The sequence below is a fragment of the Callorhinus ursinus genome, unplaced genomic scaffold (assembly GCF_003265705.2).
Source record: "Callorhinus ursinus isolate GAN/ISIS: 27379988/994484 unplaced genomic scaffold, GSC_fseal_2.0 scaffold87, whole genome shotgun sequence".
Classification (NCBI taxonomy): domain Eukaryota; kingdom Metazoa; phylum Chordata; class Mammalia; order Carnivora; family Otariidae; genus Callorhinus; species Callorhinus ursinus.
In genome coordinates this window covers 772087-790656 of record NW_027397149.1, presented here as the reverse complement: position 1 = coordinate 790656, position 18570 = coordinate 772087, and the positions used below count along the sequence as shown (strand labels likewise).

The following is an 18570-nucleotide window of genomic DNA, read 5'->3' as shown; positions in this document are numbered from 1 at the left end:
ACCTAGTTCTTTATGTTTCACTCAGGTGGCACTGCTGACCATTCCCTAGACATGCCTAACCTGGTTGAAATCTTTCCCATCCTTCAAGGCCAGTTTGAAACTCCTCCTCCAGGAAACCTCCCTTGATTCAGAAGATCTGCCCACGTCTCCTCTTTGTCCTCTTCACATACTCTTTTATATTCTTTTAGAATAACAGTAACCAGTGTTTATTAAACACTAACGTGGGAAGCCTTCTTTGGTATTCTCTCATTTAATCTGTACATCACTCTTAGGAGGCAGGTGCTATTATTATGCAGGTTTCACAGATTAAGAAACTAAGGCACAAGAGGAACCATGAGAGACGGTGGACTCTGAAAAACAAACTGAGGGTTCTAGAGGGGAGGGGGGTGGGGGGATGGGTTAGCCTGGTGATGGGTATTAAAGAGGGCACGTTCTGCGTGGAGCACTGGGTGTTATGCACAAACAATGAATCATGGAACACTACATCCAAAACTAAAGATGTCATGTATGGTGATTAACATAACAATAAAAAAATTAAAAAAAAGAAACTAAGGCACAGAGAGGCGGGGCGAGCACCGACTCCACACTGTGCCCATTTTTCATCCTTCCTTTGAAATAAGGCTCCCTTTGCCTGAAAATCTCCCCTCACACCAATTCCTACTCTACTATTCCTACTATTTCTATTAGAATTCCTACTCATGTATGGGAAGCATAACCGTCTCCTTCTCCAAGCTGCATTTCCTGGTGGATCACCAGCCAGGAGGGGTTAGGTGGTGCCTCTGGACTTCTTCCAGCACAGCCCCAATCACCATGGAACATGGGACCTGAGTTTGAGTGTCCCTGGAGCCCAGCACAAAACCCCACAGAGGCCTCATATGGTGTTTACTGAATGAATGAATGAATGAATGAATGAGTCTGAGGGTCCCTAGAGCCCAGCACAAAACTCACAGAGGCTTCATGTGTTTGCTGAGTGAATGAATGAATGAATGAATGGGATCAGCCTGCCTCATCCCGAACTCCCTTACCACCTAGTAGTCTCTCCCACAGAAGCCACTCAATCTATGGCCACTGAATGTTGCCGGCACTTTCTAAGTGAAAGGTCACTGGCCTTGGTGGGGCTCTCCATTTCCTGCTGAGACTCCCCCAGGAAGGCAGGGCTGGGCCCCTGGCCAGACCCGTTTTCACCTCACCCTCACCTGAGCCCCTGCTCTGTTTTCTGCCCAGAAGTGACTGCCCATAGAAAGTGGTAGGTATCGGGTGCCTGGGTGGCTCAGATGGTTAAGCATCTGCCTTCGGCTCGGGTCATGATCGCAGGGTCCTGGGATCGGGTCCCACATCGGGCTCCCTGCTCCTTGGGAGCCTGCTTCTCACTCTGCCTCTCTCTCTCTCTCGCTCTGTCTCTCATGAATAAATAAATAAAATCTTTGAAAAAAAATGAAAGTTATAAAAAAATTTAAAAAAAAAGTGGTAGTATCTGGGCACTGTCAGCTTCCAGCTTTGCTGCCCTATAGCAGTGACCCTTTGAGAAAATCACTTTCTCTCTCAGAGCCTCAGTTTACTCATCTGCAAAATACGGCTATTGATGTCCATGCCCTGCCTCTTTAGCAGGCTTCTTTACATTTTCGGAAGCATAAAATGTCAACGATAATTCACTCTTTCAACAAATGTTTATTGCACATTGACTCTGTCCTACATACTATCTTGTTAAAATTTCAGCCTTCACAGTGACCCGTTGAGGTAGATATATTTAATCTTTATTTTACAGATGAGGGAGCTGAGGCTCAGGGACGGCATGTGACTTGCAAGCTGTGCCTGGGGACAAGTTGCAGAGACTAGATCTGTGCTTCTGTACTCTTTGCACCCACTTCACTTCCCAGGGTCCCTGCTGCTGTCAGTTAGCCGGGGCCTGCGCATGCCCTGGGTCCCGGAGCAGAGGGGAGAGCCCTCCCCAGGCCTTAGTCCCCTCAGCATTTGCCTCTGATGCAGAGGAGTAGCAAGGGGAGGTTTCTGAGACAACGTTGCACCTGCTGCTGAGATTAACACTTTGAGAAAAGTCCAGCATCTCACTTTTTTTTTTAGAAAGACTGGCGGGAGTAGTGTCAAGTTTAATCTATTTGCATCTTTACAGGCACTTTTCTTTTTACAAGTTTTGAAACTTGAGGGATCCTTGAGGGAAGCCCAAGGGATGAATTTCGATTCCCAAGTCCCGGCCTCCGGAGCCTCCCTCAGGGCTCAGGCAGTCCTAGGTCAGGCTCAACCCCAGCCTGCGGGAGCAGCTCACCCGCACTCCTCAAAGATGTCCGGGTAGTGTCGGAACAGCACGGGAGGGTCCCGGTCACCCCTCACCGGAGCCCGAGGCACAGCCCGGATCCCAGGCCTCCGGCCCCGCCGCCCGCCGGAGCAGGAGCGGTGGATCCACTGGTGCGCCTCCACGGCGAACTTCCTCTTGAAGCGCATGCCACACTCCGGGCAGGGGAAGGGCCGCTCCCCCGAGTGCATCCGCCGGTGGCTGACCAGCAGTGAGGGGTAGGTGAAGCGGCGGCCACAGTCCGCACACACGTGACGCCGCTGGCTGTCCTGCGTGCCCACGCCGGGGGCCGGGCCGGACGGCTGCGCGCCTGTGCTCTGGCTGCAGGCAGCGCTCGTGGGCCGCTGTGCTCTGGCCGAAACTTTTCCGACGGTCCAGTTAGGGCTCTGTTTAACCAGCTCTTTAGAAGGCTCCTTCCCGGGAGGCTTTCTGGGTCCCTTGGCTCCTGACCCTTCCTGCGGTGCCTCTTCCTTCTTGTTTGGGGTGTCTCCTGGGAAACGGGAATTAAGATACATTTTATTTTTTAAATATTTTATTTATTTGACAGAGAGATAGAGAGAGCACAAGGGAGTGGAGCGACAGGCAGAGAGAGAGGGAGAAACAGGCTTCCCGGCTGAGCAGGGAGCCCAATGCGATGCGGGACTCATCCCAGGACCCTGGGATCATGACCTGAGCCGACTGAGCCACCCCGGTGTCCCAAGATACATTTTTTTTTTTGGACTTTATTTATTTATTTGACACAGAGAGAGACAGCGAGAGAGGAAACACAAGCAGGGGGAGTGGAACAGGGAGAAGCAGGCCTCCTGCAGAGCAGGGAGCCCCATGCGGGGCTCGATCCCAGGACGCTGGGATCATGACCTGAGCGGAAGGCAGACGCTTAACGACTGAGCCACCCAGGCGTCCCCCAAGATACATTTTAAAACATATTTGCTTACACCATCTCAGGTTATAGCGTTCTTATACTTCGGGAAGTGGCAGAAAAGTACTGCCCAGCAATTGACACACAGTCTTTGCAGGATGATAAACAAGGTTCACATTCCTAAGAGTGACTTATCCGGGCCTTGCCTCTCATGTTTCAACTGGGAATCAGTGGTTTCTTTACTTCACAGGGTTAGGAGGATTAAATCAGGAGAAGCATGTTAGGCATTTAGTAAATGCTCAATAAAACAATAGCTAGTATTACTGTGTTTGCTCGATTTTTTATAGGATAAGACTTCTGCAGATGAGGAAACATATTTGCTCAAGATCACTCTGCTAGGGGATGGGGAGAAGAGCCACCTTGTTGATTACTGGGCATTTCCTCTTGTACCACTTTGCCTTGCTTGAGGAATGTGAAAGGAGGACCTGAAGCTGCTTCCATTCCTAGGGGGTTTTAGTCGTTCTTGAAAAGGGGAGAATGAGTGGTGTTTTCTCCAAGAGGGCCCTAGAAACCTGAGTCTGGGACTTGGGTTCCTGATTCTCCTACTCTGGTCCTAAAATGACAGATCTGCCTTCTTTCCTCTTTTAGTATCCAACATCGGGGGGCTCTTTAATTCCTTTAGGGTTGCTGGAAGTGGGGATCCAAAGGAAAATTTTGTGAGACAGGAAGCCCTGGAGCGCCAAGTGGGGGGAGACTTGGGACAATCCCTCACCTCTCAGAGCTCCTCCCAGGCTTTCCCCCTCCTCAGGATCCTGGGCGGCGGGGCTCCAAGCCTCACTCTCCTGTTCCATCCAAGAGATGAGGGCTGGTTTGGGGCCTGGGAATCCTGGGAGAGAACAGGGATCACAGTGCTGGCCTGAGAGGCTGTCCTGGGCAGATGGCATCCCCCTGCCAGGGTAAGGGCACCTCCTCAGAACTTAGGCTCAACCTGGACAGGGTCTGCAATGCTCCTGCCTGAAGGAAGCGGATGCCAGGTGGAAGCACTCCCTAACCTGAAGCCCTGGGAATGGAGGGGGCTGGTGCTGTTGGTGGAATAGTGTGGGATTAGGGCTCACAATCATCTCGGTCCTCATGTCATCTCCCCTGTGAACCCCAGTGAAGGAGGAGGGGGGGGCTCTGACCCGGGGCCTCACCGAGCGCGCCCAGGTGGCCGTAGGTCTCCCGCATCACGTCCCGGTACAGGGCCCTCTGCGCGGGCCGCAGACAGCCCCACTCCTCCGGGGAGAAGTACACGGCCACGTCCGCGAAGCTCACGGCCCCGGGCTTCTTGTAACCAGGCCCGGTCTCCCCCGGTCTCAGCGCCAGAAGCGGGGCTGGGGGCGGCGCCATGGGGCCTCCCGGCCCCGAGTAGCGGCCGCCTTGTCCCCGAGGCCACCGCCTCCCCGCGCGCGGCCTCAGCTTTCGTCGTCCACAGCAAGGGCTCCGGAGGTCGGGGCCCCGCCCAGCCTTGGCGTCCGAACGCAGTCGAGGGCACCGAGGTAGCAGGGCCTGGCTGCGAGGGATTCGGGGGTTGTGATGGGGACAAACAAAACCCCTCGGTGTTTATTCACTTCATGGCAGCTTGGACTTAGACAGCCGGGTTAAGGGACCCGGAAGGTGTCTTCAGAAAATATGGCGACATCCTGGCTTTAGTTGTCACTGGATGCTCTTAAGGGCGCCATTCCTTGATCATATCAAACATGGCGCCTGTCTGGCTTCTCTGGCCTCAGCGGCCACTTGCCCTCAACTACAATGGCCGCTACAGGGGGGCGGGGGGGGGGTTTAGGCGAGGCAGAGACGGAACTAGGAAAAAAGGACTGGGGGGGCGGAGCCTTCCTGCCCTCAAGAAAGATGGACGGGCCGTGGCTTCCAGCACCGCTCTTCGCCCGCGCTGCCCGGCGGCCGGTGATTGGCCCACAGAGCAGGAAGAGGCTGCGCCGCCAGGTCTCGGGTTGGCGGGGCGTTGGAAAGCGCACCTTGGTCACCTAGTTTTGGACCTATGGAGTCCTTCCGCGTCTGTGGAACTCGGGATTGTGCCCTCGACGGTCTCCCTCCATGCCTCCCGACGGCAGGATCTGGAATCGGGTCCCTAGCCCCTGTGAGAGACGCACATACCCTGGCCAAACCCTGGGGACAGCCGAGGTAAAACCAGGTACACGGTTTACCGTTGAGACCACGGCTGCAGGGCGCGCCCGACTCATTGCACCCGCGGGACGGCTCGCAGTTTCTGGACTGGAGCTTAGGGGGAGGAACTTTGCTTGGTGAGGTTGGAATCGGAGTGGGGAAATTATACATTACATTTTAATTTTCTGCAAATTACTATGCATGGCTTTTTAAAAAGTAATTCAAAATTATAATGAAAAAGGCAGCCCCCTGTATCCTTTCACCTTGTTCCCTAAAGACCACTTTGTTGAACTCTTTTTATGAATCTGAATTATATCATACATACAGTAAAATGCACAGTTTTTAAGTGTAAACTTCGCTCAGTTTTGACAAATGCATACAACCGTGTTAACCGTCACCCAGAACAAAATATAGAGCATTGATGACCCCTGCATGTTTCGTTGTGCACTTTTCAATCACTACACAACTTTTCACTGTGGTAAAATACATGTAACAAAAATTAACCACTTTAGACCTTACAATTCAATAGCATTTAGGACATTAACAATATGCAACTATCATCACTATTTTTATCACCTCTAAAGGAAACTCCCTACCCTTGAAATAGCCACTCCCGGGGCACTTGGGTGGCTCAGTTGGTTAAGCGACTGCCTTCCGCTCAAGTCATGATCCTGGAGTCCTGGGATCGAGTCCCACATGGGGCTCTCTGCTCAGTAGGGAGTTTGCTTCTCCCTCTGACCCTCTTCCCTCTCGTGCTCTCTATCTCTCATTCTCTCTCTCTCAAATAAATAAATAAAATCTTAAAAAAAAAAAAAGAAATACCACTCGCCATTCTCCCTGCCTCCATTGCTTGACAATCACGAATGTTTCTGTCTCTGTGGATTTACTTTTTCTGGATACTTCACATAAATGGAATCATGCAGTATGTGGCCTTTCGTGTGTGGCTCGTGACAGCAAAATGTTTTCAAGGTTCATCAATGTAGCATTTATCAGTATCTTACTCCTTTTTTATGGTTGAATAATATTCCATTGTATGGATACAGGTTTCCCCTGCTGTCCCAAAGTAGAACATTTCTATGAAACTTTTCATAAGCTGAAATGGTGTAAAGCAAAGAAGTAATTACCACTAATTCATATGGAAAATTTTTTGAGCATTCCCAGACTCCAAAAATAACCTCTCTTAAGGCTTTACTGATACCTTAGGACACATCTTGCTAAAAGATGCACAGAATAAATGTAGGCCAAGCACAGATGCTCACGTATTTCAAAGCTCTAATAGCTTGATGCTGAGAGGCTGAGTGTAGCTCCCTGGGAAGGAGCTTGGTGGGGCCAGTCTCCCTGCTTGGGGTGTGAGCTGCCTCTAAAAGTAAAAATCCTCTTCAGATTTCTTTTGGTTAGTGAAAACAGGTACTAATGTAGGTTTTTCTTAAAATGAAGTGGCCTAATGGGAGCTTCTGAAAAGTGAGGGGACAACTGGGGCACCTGGGTGATGCAGTCCTTTGGGCATTTGACTCTTGGTTTGGCTCAGGTTTGATCTTGGGGTTGTGGGATCAAGCCCTGTGTCCAGCTCCGTGCTCAATCTGCTTGTGTTTTTCTCTCCCTCTCCCTCTGCCCCTCCCCACTGTGCTCTCTCCCTCTCTCTCAAAATAAATAAAATAGATCTTAAAAAAAAAAAAGAAAAATGAGGGGACACCTGTATACCATATTTTGTTTATCCATTCATCAGTTGATGGAAATTTGAGTTGTTTTTACTTTTCATGTTGCTGTGAACATTTGTGTAAGGCATTTTGTTTAATCGTTTTGAGATAAAATTCACTCATTAGATAATTCATGCATTTATTTATTTATTTTTTAAGATTTTATTTATTTATTTGACAGAGAGACACAGCGAGAGAGCGAACACAAGAGGGGGAAGTGGAGAGGGAGAAGCAGGCTTCCCGCAGAGCAGGGAGCCCAATGCAGGGCTCGATCCCACGACCCTGGGATCAGGACCTGAGCCGAAGGCAGATGCTTGACAACTGAGCCACCCAAGCGCCCCTAATTCATGCATTTAAATTGTACAGTTCAATGGGTTTGGGTATATTACATTATTTTTTTTAATTGTGGTAAAATATACAAGACATAGTATTTGCCACTTTAATCATTTTTAAGTTTACAGTTCAGTGGCATTAATTACATACATGCTGTGCATCTATCACCACTCTTTCCGAAACATTTTCACCACTGCAAAAGGAAACTGGGAATCCACAAGGTGGTCGCTCCCCATTCTTTTCCCCAGCTCCTGGTAACTTCCAGCTTGCTTTATGTGCCTATGAATTTCCCTGTTCTAGGTACCTTATGTCAGTGGAACTGTATAACACCTGTCTTTTCTGTCTAACTTATTTCACTGCCATCCTAACCATTTTTTAAGTGTATGGTTCAGTGGTATTAAGTACATTCACATTGTTGCACAACCATCATCATCATCCTCTCTAAAACTTTTTCATCTTCACAAACTGAATCAATACACTTTTAACTCTTAGCCTTTCTTCTGGAGCTTGCATTTACTTATGTATGTATGTATGTATTTATAGATTTTATTTATTTAACAGAGAGAGAGAGACTGCGAGAGAGGGAACACAAGCAGGGGGAGTGGGAGAGGGAGAAGCAGGCTTCCCGCTGAGCAGGGAGCCCGATGTGGGGCTCAATCCCAGGACCCTTTTCTCCCTCTCCCTCTGCCTGCTGCTTCCCTTGCTTGTACACTCTCTCTGTCAAAAATAAATCTTAAAAAAAAAAATATGCTTTAGATTCTCTCCCTCTGCCCACCCCCAACCCCTGCTTGCTCCCACCCTGTGTACACATGCTCTCTCTCTCTCACTCAAAAAAACTCCTTAAAAAAATGCTTTTACTCTTGTTTCTTGATATATTAATTTTTTGTATTTATTTGTTTTAAAGATTTTATTTGTCAGAAAGAGAGAGAGCGTGTGCACAAGCAGGGGGAGCAGCAGGTAGAGGGAGAAGCAGACTCCCCACTGAGCGAGGAGGCCGATGCGGGACTTGATCCCAGGGCTCTGGATCATGACCTGAGCCAAAGGCAGATGCTTAACTGACTGAGCCACCCAAGCGTCCCTTGATATATTCATTTTAGAAATTATTTGTGGGCATCTTGCTATGATACTTGCTCAGTTTCTAGCCCCATCTCCTTCACCTCTTTTCCCGACATAATGCAATAAATTATTATGAAATTTCCTGGGGCACCTGGGTGTCTCAGTAGGTTGAGCATCCGACTCTTGAGTTCAGCTCAGCTCATGATCTCAGGGTCTTGAGATCCAGCCTCATATCAGGCTCCGTGCTCAGCGCAAAGTCTGCTTGTTCTCTTCCCTCCCCATCTGCCCCTTCCCCTGCTTGCACGCTTGAGATCTATCTAAAATAAATAAATAAATAGCTAGATAAATAAATAACATCTTAAAAAAAAAAAGTCCTGTACATGCTATGATTATGTTTCCTTTCTTGTCAACTGTTTGCTCTTTTTTACTGAAACATACTTGACATAGAACATGTGTAAATGTAAGGTGTACAACATGTTGTTTTGATAAATTTATATATTGTAATATGATTGCCATTGTGATTGTTGGCCTTTTTTAAAATTTCCAGTTGTATTCCCTTTCAGTTGCATTATCTGTGCTTTCTGCTTTTTTTAAATTTTTATTTTTTTTAGATTTTATTTATTTATTTGAGAGAGCGTGAAATCAAGGGAGATCACAGAGGGAGAGGGAGAAGCAGACTCTCCTCTGAGCAGAGCCTGATGCGGGGCTCCATCCCAGGACCCTGGGATCATGACCCGAGCCAAAGGCAGACACTTAACCAACTGAGCCATCCAGATGCCTCCGTTTTTTGTTTTTGTTTTTTATTAAAGATTTTATTTATTCATTTGAGAGAGAGACAAGCATGAGCGGGTCAGGGGCAGAGAGAGAAGCAGACTCCCTGCTGAGCTTGGAGCCTGATGGTTGGGCTCAATCCTGGGACTCCGAGACTGTGACCTGAGCTAAAGGCAGACGCTTAACTGACTGAGGCACCCAGGCGCCCCTCTGCTTCTTTAAGTTGTTTTAAATTACCAGGGATAGCATCAAATCTCAGATTACCATTTTTTCCCTGAGAAACCTCTTTCCTTGACCCCTCGGTCTTCTCTCTCCAGACTTGCCTGGGCCTCAGCTGTCATCCAGGGTCTGACTTCCCTACTGTCCTGAATTGTATCCTCTGCTTCCTAGTTTCAATATCTTCCTATTTTTTAGTGGAGATGGATCATCTTAATGGTTTGTGGCATTGGGCTATAGATACTAGATAGCTTTTTTTTTTTAAGATTTTATTTATTTGTCAGAGAGAGATGGAGAGAGCATAAGCAGGGAGAGCGGCAGACAGAGGGAGAAGCAGGCTCCCCGCTAAGCAAGGAGCCGGATGCGGGATTCGATCCCAGGACCCTAGGACCGTGACCTGAGCTGAAGGCAGCCGCTTAACCAACTGAGCCACCCAGGCGTCCCTAGATACTAGATAGCTTTATCCCATTGGGAATATTCCTGCAATCAGGCAGGATGCCAGGTGCTCTTTGCTAAGCATGGGGCTAGTCGTTGGATTAACGAACAAAACCTACATCTCTGTTGACAGCAGTCCACTATCTGGTCTTGGAACCTTGGATCTCCTGCCTGCCCTAGCACACGCTGTCTCTCTTTTGTGTTCACAAATGTCCTTCATTGCTAAGTTAGTGCCTTCTCCGTCTTTATATTTTCTTGCCCCACCCTTGCTGTTTTTCACCTGGAATACTTCTGGCTTTTGGTATGACTTCTGCTGATTTCATCTAAACAATTACCTGCTTGTTTTGTAACTTTCTAAACTTGAGTCCCGGAGGGACCTCACTGCACTCATTGTGGTGAATAGTGTAGAAATGGAATAAGGAAAAACGTATCTTCAGATAGGAGTCTCCTTCTAAACGGAGAATCAACTTTACCTAAAGAGAAACTACAAAGGATTTCACCTGGACCAAAAAATAGTTTTGTTTACTCAGGTAGTATGTTATAAATCACTTCTTTTTGCACCAGGGATAGAGAAAACTTAAGGAGATGGAGCTAAACAATGAACTGGGTGTTAACTAATGAGATTGAAATAAAGGTTCAAGACTAAAACTGCCCCATCCTAAGTGGCTGATGTTATGTTGTTTTTCCTGCCAAACATTATAAAAATACAAAGATGCTCTTGCTTTCAAATTGTTTTATTGCCCACCGAACTGTATGTTTGTTCCAGAATCTTAATCAGACATAATTATAAGAAATTATAAAACATACAATGATACAGTTCATAAATTTTACTTGTGTATAACAAGCTGCATTTGAATTTTTTTTTAAAGATTTTATTTATTTGAGGGATGCCTGGGTGGCTCAGTCATTAAGCATCTGCCTTCGGCTCAGGTCATAATCCCAGGGTGCTGGGATTGAGCCCCACATCCGGCTCCCTGCTCAGAGGGAGGCCTGCTTCTCCCTCTCCCATCCCCCTGCTTGTGTTCCTGCTCTCGCTCTCTCTCTCTCAGTCAAATAAACAAAATCTTTAAAAAAAAAAAAAAAGATTTTATTTATTTGAGAGAGTGAGAGCGAGCAGGGGTAGGGGCACAGGGAGGGAGAGAATCTCAAGCCGACTCCACACTGAGCACAGAGCCCCACACAGGGCTCATCTCACAAACCTGAGATCACGACCCGAGCTGAAACCAAGAGTCCAAGGCTCAACCGACTGAGCCACCCAGGCGTGCCGGCGTATCTGAATTTTAAGGGAGAGCTAAAGTTTCTTGCATAAAGCTTAGCCTTCTTCCATTGAAGTGTTTAGGGATGAAGTATAATGATGCCTGCAACTTACTGTGAAATAAGATGTATAAATGAACAGATAGGGAATGGATTCATTGATTGACATGTGATAAAGCAGCTTACTGTGAAATAAGATGTATAAATGAACAGTTAGGGGATGGATTCATCAATTGACATGTGATAAAGCAAATGTAGCACAATTATAGAATCTAGATTATAGAAAGGGTGTGAGTGTTTCCCAAAAAAATTCTTACAACTCTTTTGAACGAAAAATGTTAGTAAAACGTTGTGGGGGCACTCAGCCACTTGTTCTTCAAACTACGACGATCTGTGAGGTGCTTTCATGTTTTATCTCAGACAACCCTGTGGAGTTGCCAAGCGAGACAGTGAAGGCTTAGAAAGGTTGAATGATAGGCTTACGGCCCCACAGCTAGTGGGGACTGAGCCAAACCTGGAATCCAGGTCTACCAATTCAGGAGAGCCTATGTGGTGTGGTAAAATAACACCCAGTTTCCATTCATAATCATCTTTGGAACCCAGGAGTTCCAAGAGTAGTCTCTTGTTCACAGAGATAACTGAGTCCCCCAGGACCACTCCTAGCATGCAGCTGTGCTTAGTCCCACCCACGTCCTGATTCCATCAATAGTCTCCTGATCAGAAGTACGGCTAGCAGATCAAAGTGGGTCAGAAAGACCCCTCTTAACTGCTGACACATACAAGCATTACACTAAAAACTACACTGGAGATACTTGGCCTTGATTTCAAGCCTAATCACAAGTAATTTACTCTCTTAAATAGAAGTGCCAACATTATGTTTCCAGTTGCTGTAGCCCAAGAACACATCTTTATTCAGGAGATGTAAAATCCTGACGACATGCAAATATCTGAAGAGAAAAACACTGCAATCACTAATTCATAAAAGTTTGAGGGGGAAAAAAAACCCCTTTACGCTAAGCTTGGCACTTTTGTGCACTAGGAGCAGAGTGAGCATGGGGCAGGATGGTTCCCCACCTGAAGCCATTGTTCTCCTATGGTCACCTTCAAGATTTTAAGACCAAAGAGTGCCAACAGTGGCTTGACACCGCATGCGTCTCCTTGCCAGATGTCTCATCGGCACTGGGTAAAAGAATCCTTGGATGAGCTTCCCCCCGCCCCCCAGGGGATAGGCCCAAGGTGTGTTCTTGCATGTGGGGACCCCATCTCTGAGGAACAGGAGAGTTACAGGCCAGAAAGCAGAATGCTCTAATGGAGAGAACAATCCGGGGGGGGGGGGGGAAGCCAGGTAGGTAAATGATTTGCTGGGAAGAAACTCCAAGTGGGACTTGGAAGTGGGAGCAGGAGCTCAGAAAATGGGGTCAGCCTTCAGGTGGCCTTTCAGATTCCTGCCTCCTTCCAAAGGACCAGCTCTGTGCTCCCTTAACTCAGAGCTTTGTTTTCCTTCAATGCCTACTTCCTTTCCATTCCTTATCCCCCAAATGCATAAACTTTGCCTTTTCCCTTCCAAAGAAAACATCTCTTGTGAGCTCTATCACCCACATTCTTGAAATATATCTGGAAAGTACCGGAAATGAACTGGGGGATCCTGGCCTCCCAAAACAAGGATCGGCTCCGAGAGCCCTACTGCAGGCCGTCGCCACCTCAGCCTCTTGCCAGAGCAGTGAACCCACTGATGGGCTTCCAAGGCATACCTGCGCTTAAAGCCTTTCCCACACTATGGACAGGGGAAGGGCCGGCTGTCAGAGTGAATGCGCTGGTGACTGAGGAGGAGAGATGAGTAGGTGAAGCGGAGGCCACAGTCTGGGCAAGGGTAGGGCTTCTCGCCCGTATGTGTGCGCCTGTGGATAGCCAGCAGGGAGCTGTAGGCAAAACGGAGGCCGCAGCTGGGACAGCTGTAGGGCTTCTCGCCTGTGTGTTTGCGCTGGTGGATGGCTAGCAGGTAGGGGTAAGTGAAGCGACTTTGGCAGTCTGGGCATGGGTACGGCTTCTCCCCGCTGTGAGCCCGTCTATGGATGGCCAGGGAACCCCTCTGGCGGAAACGTTGTCCACAGTCAGGGCAGGAGTAGGGCTTTTCACCTGTGTGGATGACCTGATGCTGGAGCAGGTACTTGCGCTGGGAGAAATGAGCCTGGCACTGGTCACAGGGGAAGGGCTGCTCCCCAGAGTGGACCCGCTTGTGGTTGGCCAGGAGGGAGGGGTAGCTGAAGTTGCGGCCACAGTCTGGGCAAGAGTAGGGTGATTTGCGGGTCGTGGTGTCCTTGAACCAAGGCTTGACTGGGCTCCGCCCTGAGTTCCAGCAGAGCGCTGGGCAGGAGGCTCTGTGATTGGCACCAGATGGCCTGCTGGATGGTAACCACTCCTTGAGAGACACTTCCTCATGCTCCATCTCTTTTTGCTTTGGACTCTTCTTCAGTTCTTCTTTCTTTTCACTCTCATCCCTGGATCCTGAGACAGGGAAAAAGATAAAACCTGAAACTCAGGAGCACATTCCATACAGTGGCCTTCCCTGGGAGGCAGCATGAGTGTCTGAGTATATGGCAGTCTTTGAGACTGGGGCCTCATCAAGCCCAGAAAGCCATCCTGGAGTAAAAGCAAAATTCATCGTCTGGCTGGTGTTAACACAAGAAAGCTCTGAAAACTGGAGATAAATGGAGGTGTCAATAATATTGAACCCCTACTCTCAGGCAATGAGGGTGGTGATGGTCCCAGCCTTCATAGAGCTTACGGTCCTGAACCTGTTTATGATCCCTTTGCAAAATAGCCATTAAATGATCTCCCTTGGTGCCATTCAAGGCCATCGCCAAAATGTCTACACTTGGACTGTACTCCAGGTTCCACGGGAAGACCTGGGAACAAGCATTTATGACATGGCTGCAGAGAAAACACCTTTTCTTGATTTTAAGATCGCTGATGAATGACATTATCATTACAGTGTGATCCACATAATAGCCAAAAGGAACATTTGTCTTCATTTTATTACACAACAAAAACCAAATTACGGATGTGTTTCTCCTTTCCCTTGGCTGCCCTGGCAACTCGGGCACTATTTTGCACTAAACTGGGGATTCCCTGATTAATTAAGTGGTGCTGTAAGTCCCAATTTAGCTCTTCTATGAGCCATTCTGCAGTGACACTGGAACTTTCTGGAGATGAGGTGTAGGGAGACACGATGGGGCTTTGGAGGAGGCGGTGTGTACTGTGGATCCGAGTTGGGGGAAGGGGTTCTCAAAGGTCCCATACTGGGTTTGAAGTGAAGTACCTGTTACCTTACCCCTGTCTCTGATGACAGCTGCTCGGGTCTCACCCTCTGGATCCTGGGCCTCCGGGCTCCACGCCTCCACCTCTCCTTCCACCCAAGAAATAAAAGCGGGTTTAGGGCCTGAAAATCCTGCGGAGGGGAAACATTGGGTTCGGCTGAGAACCCGAGAGGGGAGGATGAGGGTGCTTCCTCAAGTGCCCGACACTTCCAGCCCACTTGTCTCTGGGGACATCAGTTAGTCCCAGCTTCCCACGTATTACTGGGTCTTGGCTGGACCGCCGGGCCTCACCGAGCGCGCCCAGGAGGCCGTAGGTCTCCCGCATCACGTCCCGGTACAGGGCCCTCTGCGCGGGCCGCAGACAGCCCCACTCCTCGGGGGAGAAGTACACGGCCACGTCCGCGAAGCTCACGGCCCCGGGGCTGCTTTCTCTCGTCGGCCCTCTCTCGGCCTCCCCGGGTACACCCGCCGGGAGAGGGGCCAGGGGCGGCGCCATGGGCAAGCTCTCCAGTGCTACGCCAAGAGAGGCTTCCGGAATATGTGGAAACGCTAGAGCCTTCCTGGCTTCTGAAAAAGTCCTTAAGGGCCAGAGCACTGCCCTTGACCAACATGGCGTCCCTCCGGACTCAATCTCCCTTGCCTTTCCCGTCTGCGGTTAGGTACCAAGGGGAAAACCAGAAGGGAGGTTGGAGCCGCAGCGCAGCCAACCGTAGATGACGTGCGTTGATTGGACAGCGCTGGGTGGACTGGAGAAGACGGAAGGCTGTGATTGGTCCTGCCGGAGCGGCATATTTGAAAGGCTGAAGGGAAGGGAGTGACTGGTCTGAAGGTGGCGGGCGCTGAGGGACAGTAGGCTCTTTTTTCACCTGGCTTTTCCCGGACAGGTCCTAAAAAAAGAGGTTTTGACGGGTTGGAGCTATTCCCTTCTACTACTACATGAGGCCGATGCTAGCAGATGCCGATGTCCCGGGCTTGGAGGTGAGTAAAAGCCGACGGGCTAAGGCCGATTCTGGAGATGTTGGAAGTGAGGGATGGCCCGTCCCCGCCTGCTCTGGGTACTCAGGGCAAGGCTACCCCGGTTCTTACCGGTATTTGATTTGACCCATGCCCCGAGGTCACAGATGTCTTGACTTTAACAGACGCAGCAGCTGAGGAACAGAAAGCCTAGGTGACTGCTCACGGGCGGCAGAGCCAGATTCAAAGTTATTTTCTGGCTTCCAGGTTCAGCTAAGCGCTAAGGCTTAGCTAAGTGCTTACTGTACCCTGTCTCAATCGGAAAACTTGTGTTTAAATTACAGCTTATAAATGAGTAATAAAACTGGGAAACGAATCAGATCATCTCTTAATCTGTTTTTCAGACTTTAACAACTAACATTCATAGGAGCAGCAAAGGAAAGTTCTAGAGATATAACAAAAAAGCTGACCATCCCCACAGTGCAACCACTTTGAACACATAGTATAGTTTTACAATTCATGTGGCTATGCATTCTATTTCATAATATAACCACATTCAATAGAATGCATAGTCAAAAGTAAGATTTGCAAATGTTGAATGCTCTTACGCTACAGGTGGAGTGTAAGTTGGTACAACTACTTTGGAAAACTGGCAGTATCTACTAAAGCTAAATATATGCATATCTATGACCCAGCAATACCACTTCTCCCTGTCTACCCAACAAATGTGCATACATATGTTTACTGAAAGACATGTGCTCAAATGTTCACAGCAACACTAGTTGCAATAGGCAAAACCCAGAAACTATCCACAACAGTAGAAAAACGAATTAAAATATTGTGGAATATTCATGGGAATACTATTTACAGAATACTATTCATAGAATACTGCTCAGAAATGAGAATGAATGATATAGAATTACAAGCATAATGTGGATGAATCTTGCAGATATGGTGTTGAGCAAAAGAAGCCAGACACAAAATAATATGTAATATGTGATTCCATTTATATAAAACATAAAATTTGGCAAAACTAATCCAAGCTATTACTAATCCAAGTTTTTTGTTTGTGAAGTGCTGATAATCTGTTTCTTGATCTAGATGCTGGTTACACAGAAGTGTTCTGTTTGTGAAAATTAACCTGCACACTTATGTATGTGTGTTATGCTTCAATTAAAAAAAAAAGTCTCCTCCCTCTAGTTTTCCTTCCCCTTCCCAGAGGCAACCTCTGTTACCGGCTTCTTGTGTCCTTCTGGACATAATTTAGGTACATAAAAACATATTTTTTTTTCTTTTCACAAGTAGCATAATAAACACCCTGTTCGCTTTGCTTTCTTTTCTCACTTGATGCATCTTGTAGATTGTTTAATTTCAGCACATATAGATTGCTTTTTTTAATGGCTGCATACATAGTGTTCCACTATATGGATAAAACAGTTTATTTAGTTCATTTTCTGTTGATGAGCAATTAGTTTGTTTCCAGTCTTACTACCATAAGATACTGTAATCACATCCTTAGATATACTTCTTTAGATGCATATATTAGCATGTCTGTAGAATAAAATTCTAGAAGCAGAATTGCTGATTCAAAGAAGATTTTCTCCCAAATCCACAAGAAGCATTGATATCCAGAAGATATATTTATTTTGTATCTTCAAGATGCCCAATTTTGAGAAGCGTGGTTTTAAGGTCTTTTATTTATTCAGGTGACATGGCAGACAGAGTAATGGACACCAAAGATGTCCATGTTCTAATCCCTGAAACCTGTGAATATGTTATATTGGCAAACAGGACTTTGCAGATGTGATCAATCTAAGGATTTTCAGATGGGAAGACTATCTTGAATTATCCCAGTGTGTCCAGTGTACTTACAATGATCCTTATTAAAGAGAGATAAGAGGCTCCTCTGGGCTCGGAGCTAGTTTGCAGCGACATGGCTAAAATGCACCAAGAAGGTCAGAATTGTCAGTAAATAAGGACCCATTATGGTGCCTCTGTCAGGAAAATGATGAAGAAAATCGAAATAAGGGGCGCTTGGGTGACTCAGTCGGTTAAGCCTCTGCCTACAGCTCAGGTCATGGTCCTGGAGTCCTGGGATCTAGCTCCGCATCGGGCTCCCTGCTCTGTGGGGAGTCTGCTTCTCCCTCTCTCTCTGCTCCTTACCCCCCAACTCGTGCTCTCTCTCTCTCTCACTCTCTGAAATAAAATCTTAAAAAAAAAAAATTGAAATAAGCCAGCACACCAAGTACATTTTTGCTCCTTCTGTGGCAAACCAAAGATGAAAACACGAGCTGTGACAATCTGGCATTGTGGTTCCTGCATGAAAATGATAGATGGTGGTGCCTGGACCTACGAGACTGCTTCTGTTGTCCATCAGAAGACTGAAGGAATTTTTTTCATTTGAAACATTGCTAGCCTATAATAAATGAGTTAATTTATGTAAACAAAAAAATGGGAGGGAGGAGGCAGGAAGATCAAAGTCGAAAAAGATGTGACAACAAAAACAGGTGGGAGTGATGGATTGCTGGAAAGGGGACACAAACCAAGGACTTTGGGCAGCCTCTAGAGGCTGGAAAAGGCAAGGGAAGGATTCTCCCCTAGAGATTGGCAAATGCAACCTTGCTAACACCTTGATTTTAGTCCTGTAAGACCTGTTTTCACACTTCTGACCTACAGAATTGTAAGATAATAAATTTGTGTTATTTTAAACCACCTAGTTTGGTAATTTCTTGTAGTAGCAATGAGAAACTAATCCAGGTAACCTTACTGAGGAGCTATTTCTGAGCTTTATCAGGTACTGTATTGGGTGTGGGAGCACTCTCCCAGCTCTGAATTCAAGAATTGAAGATCTGAAAGAAGCATTACTCAAAGAGATTATGCTGAATGAAAGAAGCCGTGGGCAGAAGAATACACACTGTAGGATTCCAGTTATATGACATTTTATAACAGGGTAAATGAATCTGTGGTGGGGACACAATTAGAGCAGGAGTTGTCTCTGGCGGGATGGGGATGGGTTTAACCAGGAAGGGAACTTTGTTGCGTGACGGTAATGTTCTATATCCTGATAGAGGTTTAGGTGTAAGCATTGTCAACACTCAGCAAATACACACTTAAAATTTGTTTGCATTTTATTCTTTGTCAGTTTATTTTTTTAAAGATTTTATTTATTTACTTGAGAGAAAGAGCACAAAGGGAGAGGGAGCACAG

The 18570-nt window shown here is 47.3% G+C and overlaps 2 protein-coding genes and 1 long non-coding RNA gene across 6 annotated transcripts; 1 reads left to right on the top strand and 2 right to left on the bottom strand.

Moving 5' to 3' along the window:
* Positions 1–2094: 2094 nt before the first annotated feature.
* On the bottom strand, positions 2095–4943 carry LOC112810279 (zinc finger protein 688-like). Of its 2 annotated transcripts, XM_025853789.2 has the most exons (3): positions 4361–4943; positions 3940–4053; positions 2095–2798 (listed from the first exon to the last, which is right to left on the bottom strand). In XM_025853789.2, the coding sequence occupies exons 1-3, from the start codon at positions 4554–4556 to the stop codon at positions 2278–2280; spliced, it is 831 nt and encodes a 276-aa protein (XP_025709574.2). In that variant the 5' UTR covers positions 4557–4943; the 3' UTR covers positions 2095–2277. The 2 variants fall into 2 exon arrangements, with proteins under 2 accessions (XP_025709574.2, XP_073744258.1); XM_073888157.1 differs by lacking the exon at positions 3940–4053 and having other exon boundaries at positions 4361–4942.
* Positions 4944–5131: 188 nt separating this feature from the next.
* Positions 5132–18038, top strand: LOC141371689 (uncharacterized). Its single transcript, XR_012376843.1, has 3 exons — positions 5132–5348; positions 15294–15387; positions 16465–18038. It is a non-coding gene; the product is annotated as an uncharacterized lncRNA (long non-coding RNA).
* On the bottom strand, positions 10557–15078 carry ZNF785 (zinc finger protein 785). Of its 3 annotated transcripts, XM_025853774.2 has the most exons (4): positions 14701–15078; positions 14424–14566; positions 13229–13597; positions 10557–12039 (listed from the first exon to the last, which is right to left on the bottom strand). In XM_025853774.2, exons 1-4 carry the CDS (start codon positions 15018–15020, stop codon positions 12005–12007), a joined length of 867 nt encoding a protein of 288 aa, XP_025709559.1. In that variant the 5' UTR covers positions 15021–15078; the 3' UTR covers positions 10557–12004. The 3 variants fall into 3 exon arrangements, with proteins under 3 accessions (XP_025709559.1, XP_025709558.1, XP_073744256.1); XM_025853773.2 differs by having other exon boundaries at positions 10557–13597; XM_073888155.1 differs by having other exon boundaries at positions 10557–13597; positions 14424–14498; positions 14701–15027.
* Positions 18039–18570: the final 532 nt, after the last annotated feature.